This window comes from Chiloscyllium plagiosum, unplaced genomic scaffold (genome assembly GCF_037043375.1).
Source record: "Chiloscyllium plagiosum isolate Xiang-an unplaced genomic scaffold, Cpla_swu_hap1 HiC_scaffold_2, whole genome shotgun sequence".
In the NCBI taxonomy this organism is placed as follows: domain Eukaryota; kingdom Metazoa; phylum Chordata; class Chondrichthyes; order Orectolobiformes; family Hemiscylliidae; genus Chiloscyllium; species Chiloscyllium plagiosum.
Window position 1 is genome coordinate 48,357,675 of NW_028270140.1, and position 15,687 is coordinate 48,373,361.

The window sequence follows — 15,687 nt, forward strand, 5'->3', positions numbered from 1 at the left end:
AGTATGCCGATGACATAAAGTTTTGGAGGGCTGTTGTAGGTTGCAATGGGACTTTGACAGAATACAGAGCTTGGTTGATAAGTGGCAGATGGAATTCAGCCTGGAAAAAGTCTAAAATGATTCATTTTGGAAGGTCAAATTTGAATGCTGTGTATAAGGTTAAAGGTAGGATCCTTGGCAGTGTGGAGGAACAGAGGGATCTTGGGATCCATGGCCATAATTTCCTCAAAGTTGCCACCCAAGTTGATAAGATTGTCAAGAAGATGTATGGTGTATGGGCTTTCATTAGCAAGGGGATTGAGTTTAAGAACCGTGAGGTTATGCTGTAGTCCGGTAGAGCCCTGGTTAGACCACACTTGGAATATTAGATTAGATTCCCTACAGTGTGTAGATTCCCTATAGTTGATCCCTTGGCCCAACAAGTCCACATTGACCCTCCGAAGAGTAACCCACCCAAACCCATTCCCCTACATTCACCCCTGACTAATGCACCTAACACTACGGGCAATTTAGCATGGCCAATTCACCTAACCTGCACATCTTTGGATTGTGGGAGGAAACTGGAGCACCTGGAGGAAACCCATGCAGACCCAGGGAGAATGTGCAAACTCTACACAGATAGTTGCCCGGAGGCGGGAATTGAACCCGGGTCCCTGGCGCTGTGAGGCAGCAGTGCTAGCCACTGTGCCGCCCTTAAATTGTGTTCAATTCTGGCCGCCTCATTATAGGAAGAATGTGGAAGTTTTAAAGAGGGTGCAGAGGAGATTTACCAGGATGCTGCCTGGACTGGAGGGCATGTCTTATGAAGAAAGTTTGAGGGAGCTAGGGCTTTTCTCATTGGAGTGAAGAAGGTTGAGAGGTGACTTGACAGATGTGTAAAAGGTGATGAGAGGCATAGAAAAGAGTGGATGACCAGAAACATTTTCCCATGGCTAGCATGAGGAGGCATAATTTTAAGGTAATTGCTGGAAGGTTTTGGGGAGATAGGTTCTTTACACAGAGTGTGGAATGCACTACTAGCAGTGGTAATGGTGTCAGATACATTAGGGACATTTAAGCGCCTGTTGGATAGGCACATGGAAGGTAGGCTAGCCTGATCTTAGTGTAGGATAAAAGCTCAGCACAACATTGAGGGCCGAAGGGCCTGTACTGTGCTGTAATGTTCTATGTTACTACAGACCATATTCAAAATGCAATACCTCATACTTAATAAAATTAATTGGCCAATTATGTGGCCAGTTTGCAAGTTCTCTGTTGTGTTGTACTTTATTGCTGACCTCCCCAGTATTATCTAGTCCCACTTTCATGCCCCAAATTCAGAAAGGGGTTTGTGCCATCTCAGTGCAAGCTGATATTAAAGTTGGCTGTAGAGAGCTATTTGCACATTTGGTTTGGTGCACGTGTTTGATGTAAATTGCCATGGGATGCCAGTCTCCAGTAATGGTGTCTCTGTCATGCCAGTATGCTTCTGTGCATATGTGGATGATGCCTTGATGTTTGGGTGAGAAGTTGGTCCACTATCATCCTGAGTTCCAGTCGAGGCCTTCAAAGCTGAAAATTTGCGTTCACTTATATTCGAGAGTGTGATGCTGGAAAAGCTTAGCAGGTCAGGCAGCTTCTGAGGAGCAGGAGAGTCAACGTTTCAGGCATAAGTCCTTCATCAGCCCTGATGAAGGGCTTATGCCCAAAATGTGGATTCTCCTGCTCGTCGGATGCTACCTGACAGCTGTGCTTTTCCAGCAAAACACACTCGACTCTGAGCTCCAGAAGTCACTTTCTCCTCCTTCACTTATTACATGCTTATTTTCACGAACGTCTTCATTTATGATCAAGTCTCAACTAACATGAGTATCAGAATCTCCCAATAAAGTTTGGAGTGTCTGATTTAAGACAGTCAGCTCACCGATTTGCTTTGGCAAACAACTATCTAACTGAACAAATATTGAATCTTATGGAAAACCTGAATTTTTCAGACAGAAACACTTGCATTGCCAGGGAAGTTCCAGATTTTGCTGCCACCTTTATGATGGGCCATGGCATGGAGAGGTGATGACCTGGTGATATAGCTGGAATGTTAACCCAGAGACCCAGATAATGTTCTGGAAGACCTGGGTTCGAATCCCGCTGCAGCAGATGGTGGAATTTGAATTCAATAAAAATTTGGAATTAAGAGTCTATTGATCACCATGAATCCATTGCTGCTTGTTGGAAAAGCCCATCCGCTTCACTAATGCGCTTTATGGAAGGAAACTGCCATCCTTACCTGGTTTGGCCTGCATGTGACTCCAGATCCACAGCAATGTGGTTGACTCTTAACTGCCCTCTAGGAAATTAGGGATGTGGAATTAAAAGATGTCTGGTCAGCAACACCTTCATCCTGTGAATGAATTAAAAAAAACACTTTTATGCAGGCTTGCTCATCGCTGCAGTTACCACTGTAAATGTGGCCGCTTAGAATTATGCTTTTGTTTTCACAATGGAAATTGTGAAGAATTGAAGGCCCATGCACTTTGACCACAATAGATTGGTTTGTGTGTCTTTTTTTTAACCCAATTTTCTTAGTGCAGATATTGAATGTAAAACATTAACATTACAATAACTTTGAGATCTGTGGAACTTTAGTTTCTTTTTTTACTAAAGAGGGTTCAATGTGTACAGTCATCAAACTGACACACACTGTATCCATCATCTGCAAATGTTTGCTCTCTTTTGGGAGCTATTTACAGTTTTCTTGAAGTCTGTCTCTGAGCCAAAATGTTGCAGACTCTATAATTGGATAAGATGGGGCTTGATGTTAAAGTCTGCTGCCGTTGGCCCATTCTATGAACATGGTGGTTCCAATGCTACTCCATGCATTTTCCAGCAGTGCATTGTCCATTGGCAAGTTAAAGCTTTCTGATGGGACTGATCTGAATGTTGTGAATGGGTAACTTGGGCTGTGTGTGCAGAATTTTGTTGTGTTTAATTTAGGATTCCTGTATGAGTTTGACTTGGGGATTTGTTCAAAGTGAATGCATTACGTTTTGAAATGCTCAGCAGCTCTGTGAGGGGGGGGGGGGGGGAGGAGAGAGAGGAGAGTTAACACTCCAGGTCTGTGACCAGTTCTCACAAAGGGTAATTAAATTATCGAATTGACTGTTTCTTCCACCTCAGCAGTTGTCTCCCCTGCTGAGTATTTCCAGGATCTACTGTTATTTAAGATTTAAACTATGCGTAGCACTTTTTTTGGTTGGTTTGCCTAATTGATAAATGTACAAATTCAGAGAACAAACTGCGCATCAGTCACTGGAGGCCATTTTCTTTGCATTATAGAAGAAAAGCAGTTCAACATTGAATCAGTCTTCCAGTCAGACCTCATCTTTGAAAGAAATGAGACAGTTTATACACTTACATTGCTAATTAGCCCAGGCTGGTCTATATCAAAGCTTGAACTGGAATTAGTATTCAAATGTTGCTCCCACTTTAGACAATATTTGTTTACTAATGAATTTCTTTTCTACTTAAGAACTGTGATAGGATTTGAATTCATTGTCAGGATTGCTAGTTCAGTACCATACATAATAATGATGACACTGGACTTGTCATCCAGAGACCCAGGCTAAAGCTCTGTGACGCAGGCTCAAATTGCAATGCAGCACTGGTAGAATTTCAATTCAATTAATAAATCTGGTATTAAAATCTAGTTTTAATTGTGGTGACCATGTCAATTGTAAAATCCCCAGCTGATTCACTGATGACCTTTCGAGAAGAAAATCTGTCGTCTTTACCAGGCCTTGTCTACATGTGATTCCAGACTCTCAGGAATGTGGTTGACTTTTAACTGCTCTGAAATGGCTGAGCAAGACGCTCGATTCAAGGCCAACCTAGGGACCACAAATCTGCATAAATGAGGTATAATTTCCTTCAGTTTGAAATCAAGGCCCCTTGAGATAAAGATCAGAATTTCCTTAGTCTTTTAATTATCTTTTGTCCCTGTGCATGAGTTCTTAGTGATTTGTGTACAAAGACATTTAAATCCTATTGGTCCCCACAGTTCCTACTCTCTCATTTAGAAAATAGTGCACTTTATCGGTTCAGACTCTTTGTCGACTGAAATCTATCTGCTGTAGTTCCACCCACTCACTTTATGCCCTTTTATTATTGCCTACTGCCACCTTACTGTTACTCCTAAATTAATAACATCTACACTGTGTTGAAGATACAGCTATGTATTTCTTAAACTTATTTTAATATCTACAGTAAGAAGCAGTAACTGTGCCTGGGGAGCACGGGTCAGCATATCCCATTACTGGGAGCAGCAACAACTGACAACACAAGCTTGCTTCCAACTCCATGAACTCGTATTTTTGCTAATAATGTATTTTTAAAATGTTACTGAGTATGTTCTGAAAATCAGTAGATTCAATTCCACCAGGTTAGCCTAAAAGGGATTCAGCTAAATTATCTGAGACTCAACTCATGATTTCACCAATCAAATCACATGACTTTGCTGTATCTTTGATCAGTCACTTAATCACACACAATAGGAACCACTATCTAGCCCACAGCTGACATTGAACTGAAAGGCCTGTGGTGTCCTAAACCAAATGCACAATTTCTGAACCTTGAGAGTTCAGGAAAATAATGAGGAAAGTGCCTGCAATCTCTCTGTGTGTTTCCTTCAATACACTGTGATGGAGTCAGGTTTTTGGAAGTATGTCTTTTTATTAAAAACTGCCATTATTTTTTTGTATTGCCACTTCTCTTTAAAAAAATGTACTAAATCCTCTAAATTTGATTTAAACGTATCATGAAGTGAGTTTCTATTGGGCATTGCTTTACTTGGCAGTTTGAGAGAAGGAATTTTTTTTCAAACAGTACTTTCAAATTAAGGTAAATGAAAATCTAAAGTCCTGATTTTGCTCATAGGTCAGGTGCACAGAGACAGGAGGATTTTCGATCCGGGCAAGAGTAGAAGACGGTTAGAAATCAGCAGTCCTGGACGAAATAAAGAAGTTGCTGGGTATAGAGCTGGGTTGGGCAGGGCTTTTGGCTGTCAATCAAACTGTGAAATGGCAGCTGCCCGACTGTGATATGGAGGTTGTGAAACCAGTCATACAAATTAATCTAGTAATGGAAGCCCTCAGGTTTATATCAGTTGGCAAAGTGAAATAATAAGCATTTTCTTTTACACTCCAAACACTTTCAGAGATTTAAAGAACAGAACTTCTAAATGCCTTTATATCTTGCCAGGTCCATTTGATGGTTAACTTTGACAATTTTGACAGGTCCAGTGATATTTTTAATGAAATTTTCAAGTCTACTCTGCACACTTCAGGTTTTACGCTGCCAAAATCCCACTTCATTCCCATGTGGTTTGCTACCACGATGAACTACACGTTAACAAATCCTGTACCAATACCATTTTTGGATTTACCCACCATTCTTATCATGACAGATAGCTTCTCTGTCGTGGTAAAAATGCAAGCAGAAATTAACTATAATAAAAATTACGTTTTAGCTCTGCAACCTTTCATAAGTCTAGATGATCTATGGTTGATTTTGTTGCTAATCAACATAGTGTTTTAAGAAAGGTCAGTTTATTGCGTTGGAGTTTGCCATCAAATGAGGTTTGCAGAAGGTAATGCCTTATTTGGTTTGGGGGATAGGTTTTTCTTTTTGGTATCAATGTGCTAAAGATTCATCATGTGGAACTGCAGTATATCCTTTGAAAATTCTCTTGGATAAATGTGATGTCAGCTAAGTTTCAGATTTGTATGAAGTAAATTAATTGGGACACGATCTGTTAACTCAAGAATCTTTGTGACTCTGATTACCATGACCATTAAGATAGTTTCAAAATATTTCTCAAGTTGGTCAACACACTTGCTGCAAATGGCTTGGGAGTTTGGTGTGGTTTTGCATTCCATATCTGTGGGCAGTCTTCCAGTGATATATGTAACCCTGGGACAGTTTGCAAAATAGCATAATTCTATACAGACATTCAAATTAATGTTTATTAACACGTTGGCACTAGCTCGTTGTATGGCATATTTTGTCTTCTGGTTGACTTTCCTGTAAACTGGGGGTGCAGTCTTGATCAAATGCTCAGGTACGTTATATTTTTGATTTGCTTAGGCATTCTAATAAACCAAGATAAATTTTAGATGAACCATATGTTGAGTTTTGACATTTGTGTTTTAAAAAAGAAAGTATCCATTCTGTTTAATTGTTTCACCTGTTAATGCAAAAATGTAGAATTTTGGATTTAACATTTTTTTTTCCTTCTGTCTCCAGTTATCCAGAGAATGGAATAGTGGGAATGTGTGCAGAAAATGTTCGGCCACGAGCTAGGACAGTTTTGAAATGGGATCAGCTTCGAATAGGACAAGCTGTGATGGTAAATTACAATTTAGAGATACCAGAGGAACGTGGTTTCTGGTTTGATGCAGAAGTTACCGCTCTGAAGGAGACATCAAGGACAAATAAAGAAATCTTTGTTAAAATTCTTTTGGGGTAAGCATTCGTTGACATGCAGAGCAGAACGTTTGCGTTTGCTGTGAATATGGATTATAAAACACTGATGGTTTCATACAGTCTACTAAATTATAATGGAGGATATCGTATCTGTGAGTATAATAAAACATTTATGTCAAAAAAAGAGTAAGGCAGTGCACGATGGCTTCACTGTTTTAATTCTATGATGCATGACTGTGAGTATGTATCTCTATGTTTAAAAAGACACATTGTGTTTTTTAAAGGAGATAAAATGTTTCACTCAAATATAGCAAGATTTTTTAAGATTGGTAGAAATGTTAAAAGATCAACCATCCGATGTTCAAGTTCTTGGCTCGTCTTCCAGATCGAATAATGCAAGACTTGGTGCATCTGATTTCAGGATCTAAAGATGTCTAACTCTGTTTACAATAAGATGAATTGTTTGCTTTCAGATCCCAATATCAGATAAGCAGGACATATATGACATTAATTTCATTGGTGTTGAATCCTGGGCAGTATGTGTCTGCTGTCATGTAAATGGTTATTTTTGGCAGTGAATGCAAGTTTTCTAAAAAGGATACCCAGTCGCATTTCCTGCAATGGAGAAATGTGTTGTCTCAGTTCTAAACAACTGGAGTAGTAAATAACCTGTTACCTTTGCTCCTTTCATGATATTTACATCTAAATTCACCGACAGTCATAGAGATGTGCAACATGGAAACATACCCTTTAATCCAACTTGTCCAAATATCCTAAATTAATGTAGTCCCATTTGCCAGCACTTGGCCCATATCCCTCTAAACCTTTCCTATTCATATACCAATCCAGATGCTTTTTAGATGCTGTAATTGTACCAGCCACCACCACTTCCTCTGGCACCTCATTCCGTACAGTACCCTCTGGATAAAAACATTGCCCCTTAGGTCTCTTTTAAACCTTTTCCCTTCTCTCCCTAAACCTCTATAAGGTCACCCCTCAGCCTTTGATGCTCTAGGGAAAACAGCCTTAATCTATTCAGCCTCACCCTGTGCTGAAATTCTCCAACCCTGGCAACATACTTGTAAATCTCTTCTGAACCCTTTCAAGTTTCACAACATCCTTCAATAGGAGGGAGACCAGAGTTGCACACAATATTTCAAAAGTGCCCTAACCAATGTGCTGTACATTCACAACATGATCTCCTAACTCCTATACTCAATGCTCTGTCCAGTAAAGGAAAGCATACCACCTTCACTATCCAATCTGCCAGGAACTCCACTTTTAAAGAACTATGAACCTGCACTCCAAGTTCTCATTGTTCAGCAACACTCCCCAGGATCTTACCATTAAGTGTATACATCCTGCTAAGATTTGCCTTTCCAAAATTCAGCACCTCACATTTATCTAAATTAAACTCCATCTGCCACTCCTCAGCCTATTGGCCCATTTGATCAAGATCCCATTGTACTCTGAGGTAACCTTTTTTGCTGTCCACTACACCTCCAATTTTGGCGTCATCTGCAAACTTGCTAACTCTACCACCTATGTTCACACCCAAATCGTTGATATAAATGACGAAAACCAGTGGACCCAACACCAATCTTTGTCACACACCACTGGTCACAGGCCTCCAGTCTGAAAAACAACCCTCCACCACCACCCTCTGTCTTCTACCTTTGGGCCAGTTTTGTATCCAAATGGCTAATTCTCCCTGTATTCCATGAGATCTAACCTTGCTAACCAGTGTCCCATGGGGAACCTTGTTGAACGCCTTACTGAAGGTCATATAGATCACGACCACTACTCTGCCCTCATTAATTCTCTTGGTTACTTCTTCAAAAAAACTCAAGCAAGTTTGTGAGACGTGATTTCCCATGCTCAAAGCCATGTTGACTATCCTTAATCAGTCCTTGCCTTTCCAAATGCATGTAAATCCTGTTCTTCAGGATTCCCTCCAACAAAATGCTTACCACTAATGTCAGGCTCACCGGTCTGTAGTTCCCTGGCTTTTCCTTACCACCTTTCTTAAATAGTGGCAACACGTTAACCTCCAGTCTTCTGGTACCTCACCTGTAACTATCAATGATACAAATATCTCAGCAAGCAGCGCAGCAATCACTTCCCTAGCTTCCCACAGATTTCTAGGGTACACCTGATCAGGTTCTGGGACTTACTCACTTTTATATGTTTTAAGACATCCAGAACCATCACCTCTATAATATGGATATTTTTCAAGATGTCACCATCTATTTTCCTACATTCTATATCTTCCATGTCCTTTTCCACAGTAAACACTGTTGTAAAATACTGGTTTGGTATCTCCTCCCATTGCCTGTGGCTCCACACAAAGGCCGCCTTGCTGATCTTTGAGGAGCTCTATTCTCTCCCTAGTTTCCTTTTTTGTCTTTAATATATTTATAAATTCCTTTGGATTCTCCTTAACCGTATTTGCCAAAGCTAACTCATGTCCCCTTTTTGCCCTCCTGATTTCCCTCTTAAGTATATTCCGACTGCCTTTATACTCTTCTAAGGATTCACTCGATCTCTCCTGTCTATATTTGACATAGGCTTCCTTCTTTTTCTTAACCAAAATCTCAATTTCTCCAGTAATCCAGCTTCCCCAACATCTACCAGCCTTTCCTTTCACCCTAAGGGACTATCTCATTTTTGAAGGCTTCCCATTTACCAAGACAAAAATCATGCAACACCAGTTTATAGTCTAACAGATTTATTTGGAAGCACTAGTTTTCGGAGTGCTGCTCCTTCATCAGGTGGTTCCTGATGAAGGTGCAGCACTCCAAAAACTAGTGCTTCCAAATAAACCTGTTGGACTATACCCTGGTGTTGTGTGATTTTTACCTTTTGTACACCCCAGTCCAACATCGGCATCTCCAAATCATGTTTCCTATTTTCCAGCCATCCATTTTCCTGCAAACATCTGCCCCCAATCAACGTTCGATAGTTCTTGCATAATACAGGTTCTCAATCCTTTATCCGAAATCCTTGAGGCCAGTTGTTTTTCGGAATGTGGAATTTTTCAAATTTCGGAATAAATTAAATTTTCACAGCGAAATTAAAAAAATTACCTAACAGCAGACACACGTGTGAATAGTTCGAGCGCTGAGACACAATCGACTCTTGCCAGGGCTGGGCCATACCGCCACATCACATCTGAGTGATGTGGTTCGAGTGGATGTGGTGTTGGGTCACCTGTTTGTATTACAACATGACGCTCCACACTCCATGAAAACATTTCAGATTTCATGGCTTTTCGGATTTTGGAATTTCAGATAAAGGGTGATGTACCTGTACCGTCAAAATTGGCTTTCTTCCAATGTAGAACTTTAACTTTTAGATCCAGTCCATTCTTTTCCATTACTATTTAAAAATAATAAAATTATGATCTCTAGCTCCCAATTGCTTCCCCACTGACATCTTAGTCACCTGCCCTGCCTGATTTCCCAAGAGTAGGTCAAGTATTGCACCTTCTCTGGTAGGTACATCCACATATTGAATCAGAAAATTCCTATCCATCTAAACCCTTAACACTATGGCAATCCCAATCTCTGCTTGGTAAGTTAAAATCCCCTACTATAACCACCCTATTATTTTTACAGATAACTGAGATCTCCTTACAAATTTGTATCTCAATTTCTCACTGACTATTGGGGAGTCTATACTATAATCACAAGTAGGTGATTTCCCTTTCCTATTTCTCAGTTCCACCTAAATAACTTCCCTGGACGTATTGCCAGGAATATTCTCCCTAAGTACATGCATAATGTTATTCCTTATCAACTTGCCCTCCTCTCTTGCTCCCCCACATCCCCTTCTATCCTTCTGATAGTATTTGTATCCTGGAACATTCAGCTGCCAGTCCTGTCCATCCCTGAGCCATGTCTCTGTAATTGCTCTGATATCCAAGTCCCATGTTCCTAACCATGCCGAGTTCATCTGCCTTCCCTGTTTAGGCCTATTGCATTGAACTAAGTAGTTTAATTAATCAATCCTACCTTGTTCTCTGCTTTGTTCCTGCCTGCTCTGACTGTTTGACTTGCTCCTTTTCCCAATTGTACCAGTCTCAGATTGATCTCTTTCCTCCTTATTTCCCTCAGTCCCACCTGAGTTTAAATCCTCCTGAGCAGCTCTAGGAAATCTCCCTGCCAGTATATTAGTCCCCTTCCAATTCAGGTGCAATCCGTCCTTCTTGTACAAATCACTTCTACCCCAGAAGAGATTCCAATGATCCAAAAATGTGAACCCTACTCCCCTGCACCAGCCCAATAGCTACGCATTCATCTGCTCTATACTCCTATTCCTACCCTCATAAGCTCATGGCACCAGGAGTAATCCACATGTTACTACCTTCGAGGGTCTCCTTTTTAAATTTCTGCCTAACTTTCTATATTCTCCCTTCAGAGTCTTATCCATTTCCCTTCCTATGTTGGTAGTTCCAACGTGTACAATGACCTCCTGCTGTTCCCACTCCCCTTTGAGAATATTCTGCAATCTCTCCAAGATATCCTTCATCCTAGCACCAGGGAGGCACACACCATTCTGATTCCTCGCTGTGTCGAAACAAATGCTATGGTTTTGTCCACAGGCTTAATATCTGTTACTTTTTTGGAATGTTGAGAAATATTTAGAGACATTTGTGAGAAGATACCACAAAAGAAGTTGGTAAAACGTTGTGGCTAAATTATTCATTTCTGTCAATTGTTTGACTAATTATAAAGGTCTGCATGAGCCTTGTGATGCTAACAATACAAAACTGCAGCTGCTGGCAGTCTGAGATTTAAACCGAAACTTACAGAAGTACTCAGGTCACATCTATGGACAGAAGTAGAGTTAATGTTTCATGTTGATGGCCTATCACCAGAACTGGAGAAAAGTATGGATGGAGGTTTGACAAAGTCTGTCCTTTAGGGCTAAAGGGACCAGTAACTAAAACAGAAATTGCTGGACAAATTCAGCAGGTCTGGCTGCATTTGTTGGAAAAAAAGAGTTAACAATCTCAGTCAAATGATTCTTCATCAGAACTGTTAGTAGCTGGAAAAAAGTGGGATTTATGCTGAAGCCAAAGTGGTGGTAGAAAGGAGAGAGATCAATGGATAAATGGAGACAGAGTCCAGGGAGAGGGGGAGGGGATAGAGAGAGAGAGAGACAGACAGAGAGAGAGGTGAAAGGGGTAGGTGAATAAGGAAATTATGGATAACTGGCCAGGATGGTGAAAAGGCTGAACAAGTTATAGAGATAAAAAATGGGTGAGATGTGCTGAATGCAACCTATGTGATGTCATAATGGGCCTTGGAGTACATGAGAATGGGTGATTTTACTAAAAGAAACCCATATCATAACAGGCCCAGGTGTGGGAGTGGGTAAAAAACATGGAAGGATGGAATCAGGCTCTAAAGTTATTGAGCTTGATGTTGAGTCCTCGAGGCTGCAGGGACCCCAAGCTGAAAATGAGATGCTGTTTTTTGAGCTTGTGCTGAGGCTTGCTTGTACAGTGCAGCAGGTCTGTGACAGAAATGATGGTGTGGAAACATGATAATGTGTTGAAGTGGCAGGCAACTACAAACTCAGTCATTTTTGCTGAGAGAATGTGGATCTTCTGCAAAGCGCTCACCTGCTCTCCATAATCTCCTTGTTTACCTAACCGTTTCATCTTCTCTCGCTCTCTCGCTCTCTCGCTCGCTCTCTCTCGCTCTCTCGCTCTCTCTCGCTCTCTCTCTCGCTTTCTGGACAGAGGTGTAAAATAAGAACATAATGGGGAAATAAAATCACAGGCTGCTGGAAGCTTGTTGTCATGCATGTGGACTGAGCAGAGATGTTTTACAAAGCAGTGATGTAGAATCATAATCATAGAGATGTACAGCATGGAAACAGACCCTTCGGTCCAACCTGTCCATGCCGACCAGATAGCCCAACCCAATCTAGTCCCACCTGCCAGCACCCGGCCCATATCCCTCCAAACCCTTCCTATTCATATACCCATCCAAATGCCTCTTAAATGTTGCAATTGTACCAGCCTCCACCACTTCCTCTGGCAGCTCATTCCATACACGTACCACCCTCTGTGTGAAAAAGTTGTCCCTTAGGTCTCTTTTATATCCTTCCCCTCTCACCCTAAACCAATGCCCTCTAGTTCTGGATTCTCCGACCCCAGGGAAAAGACTTTGTCTATTTATCCTATCCATGCCCCTCATAATTTTGTAAACCTCTATAAGGTCACCCCTCACCCTACGACGCTCCAGGGAAAACAGCCCCAGCATGTTCAGTGTCTCCTTATAGCTCAAATCCATCTGTGTTTAGTATCCCCCATTGTAGAGGAGACCACATTGTGAACAGCGAATGCAGTAGACTAAACTGAAAGAAATAGAAGTAAATCACAGCTTCATCTGGAAGGAGTGCTTGGTGCCTTGACAGTGGGGAAGAGTCAAGGTAAAGGGACCGTCGTCACATCTCCTGTTTTGGGCTGTCATATTGTATGTGATTGACATTAGAGAGAACAGTCCCTTTAGAATTTAAATTCTGAAAGTGAAGAGGAGATGAAAGACCATCAGAGATTGTCTTGATTGATCCTCCTGAGCTTGCTGAACTCCAATCTCTTCTGTTTCTTGTTACCAAATTTGCTCACATGTGCTGTTGACGTCTGGCGAATTGCCATCTACCTTTCAGAGATTGAATGCCAATCCTCTGGCTCTTCCTCAGAATGATAAACCCATTGCTTCAACTATTTCCTGCATATGACCGGATTTCTTTCTATCTTGACACTCAAATTTTTTTCTCCCTTTGTACTACCGTTTCCCATTACCTTCTTCTGATGCCTATTGTCACTTTAAAGGTTATTAATTTCTGGGCCCCAAACAACATCTTTACATGTCTGATGCATTTCACCCAAGTCACAGAGTCATCCAGCACAGAAACAGACCCTTTAGTCCAACTTGTCCATGCTTACCGAGTTTTCCAAACTAAATCAATCCACTTGCCTGCATTTGACCCCATATCCGTCTAAACATTTCCTGTTCATAGAGACATAGAGATGTACAGCACGCAAACAGACGCTTTGCTCCAATCGTCCATGCCGACCAGATATCCCAACACAATGTAGTCACACCTGCCAGCACCTAGTCCATATCCCTCCAAACCCTTTCTATTCATCTACCCATCCAGATTCCTTTTAAATGTTGTAATTGTACCAGCCTCCACCACTTCCTCTGGCAGCTCATTCCATAAACGTACCACCCTCTACGTGAAAACGTTGCCCCGTAGATCTCTTTTATATCTTCCCCCTCTCACCCTCAAGCTATGCCCTCTAGTTCTGGACTCGCCCACCCCAGGGAAAAGACTTTGTCTGTTTGCCTATCCATACTCCTCATGATTTTATAAACCTCTCTAAGGTCACTCCTCAGCCTCCGACGCTCCAGGGAAAACAGCCCTAGCCTATTCAACCTCTCCGTATAGCTCAAATTCTCCAACCCTGGCAACATCCTTGTAAATAGTTTCTGAACCCTTTCAAGATTCACAGCATCATTCTGATAAGAAGGAGACCAAAATTGCACGCAATATTCCAACAGTGGCCCAACCAATGTCCTGTACAGCCGCAACATGACCTCCCAACTCCTGTACTCAATACTCTGACCAATAAAGGAAAGTATACCAAATGCCTTCTTCACTATCCTATGTATTTGTCCAAATTCCATTAAAATGTTGTAACTGTATCTTCATCTACTACTTTCTCTGGCAATTCATTCCACATATGAGCCACCCCCATGTGAAAAAAATGCCCCTCAGGTCCTTTCTCTTACCTTGAAAATATGCCCTTTAGTTTTGAACTCCCCTACCCTAGAGAAAAAAATCTTTGCTATTCCCCTTATATACGCGTCTTCTGGTATTATAAACCTCCAAAAGGTCACCCCTGAACCTTATAATCTCGAGTAAAAAAAAGTCCCATTCTATCCAAAATTAAAATTCACAAGCATCAGGTTATACTCCAACAGATTTATTTGGAAACACTGGCTTTTGGAGCACTGCTCCTTCATCAGATGTTTGTCCAAGCTTGGAATCCATCCTGGGAAGTATTGAGGCAGTAGCCAAATCTGACAAACAACTACTAGCTTCATGGGTAAAGGATTGTTTAGTTGGGAGAGAATGGCCATCAACTGGGTCATTTTCAGATTGGAAAAAATGTCATAGATGCAGTGCCACAGGAATTTGTGCTAAAATCTCAACTATTTGCAATCTATATCAATGATTTAGATGAAAAGATCTTCTGACTGAGAAGCTATATGCAGATGAAATAGGATGATACCAATATAGAGAGTATCTGCATACCCAATTTTGAAAGACTGCACTTCTCCCCCTCCCCCACCTCGTTTGCCAGGATGTCAACAGTAACACCACCCCACCATAATCCACATCATCATCTTCAGGTTGCCCACTCTCTCCCAGGCCATAGTATTTTTCATTACATCCATAGTTTGTGCCGTTTTGAGAATGAGTCTCAGCATCTGCTCCTCCTGCAATGAACTTCATTTTTTTAAGAAGTGCAGGTTTCCTTCAAGTCACACTAGATTGTAATGTTATTGAGTCCCCTACTTTTGTATGTAGTCAGTGAAAACATGGAGGAGGGGTGCAACTGGCTGCTCCCAGTAACCACTTTAACAAACTTAGCATTCTACCTGCATTCCAATTGCCTGGTAGGTTAATGGTCCTTGCAATTCCTGCACATGTTTTAAGGTATAACCAGATTACCCCAACTCTTTGGAATGCTACAAAAGACAGCAGAGATGAAAAATAATTGGAACCTTGGGGTAATATAATTCTGATTTCATTAAATTAATTTCTGAAATTTACATTATTTCTCAATCTGATTCACTTTATAACTAAATGGTTGGCTGATGGTGCATGTTTTGGGGGTGACGTCATTTTTGGTAGACAGGTGATGGATGTGGGCACGTCTCTGCTCTCACTTGACTTAGTCTGAAGGTGTTCCAATTTGTATCACTGATTGTTATGTTTCCTTTTGAACTTGCTTGAACAACTACATTCACAATCCTGGTAAAATGACGGAAAATAATAATATAATTCAAAGCCAAGGACCGTCCCCTTAACAGATGGCTAGAAAGACATATAGAAAATAAGATTCAAAAGTGGAGAATTGAGAGAATTATGAAAACCACTGTCATTGTCCTTCTCAGCATCTCTATCCTCAAATTCTTCCTCATT

At 41.1% G+C, this 15,687-nt stretch overlaps 1 protein-coding gene across 1 annotated transcript in view; it reads left to right on the forward strand.

Moving 5' to 3' along the window:
• uhrf2 (ubiquitin like with PHD and ring finger domains 2) overlaps positions 1–15,687 on the forward strand; it is a 180,428-nt gene that overhangs the window by 87,892 nt on the left and 76,849 nt on the right. Inside the window, exon 4 of the mRNA XM_043715167.2 lies at positions 6,277–6,495. Within this exon, the coding sequence (XP_043571102.1) occupies positions 6,277–6,495 (219 nt within the window). The remainder of the gene's footprint in view (positions 1–6,276; positions 6,496–15,687) is intronic.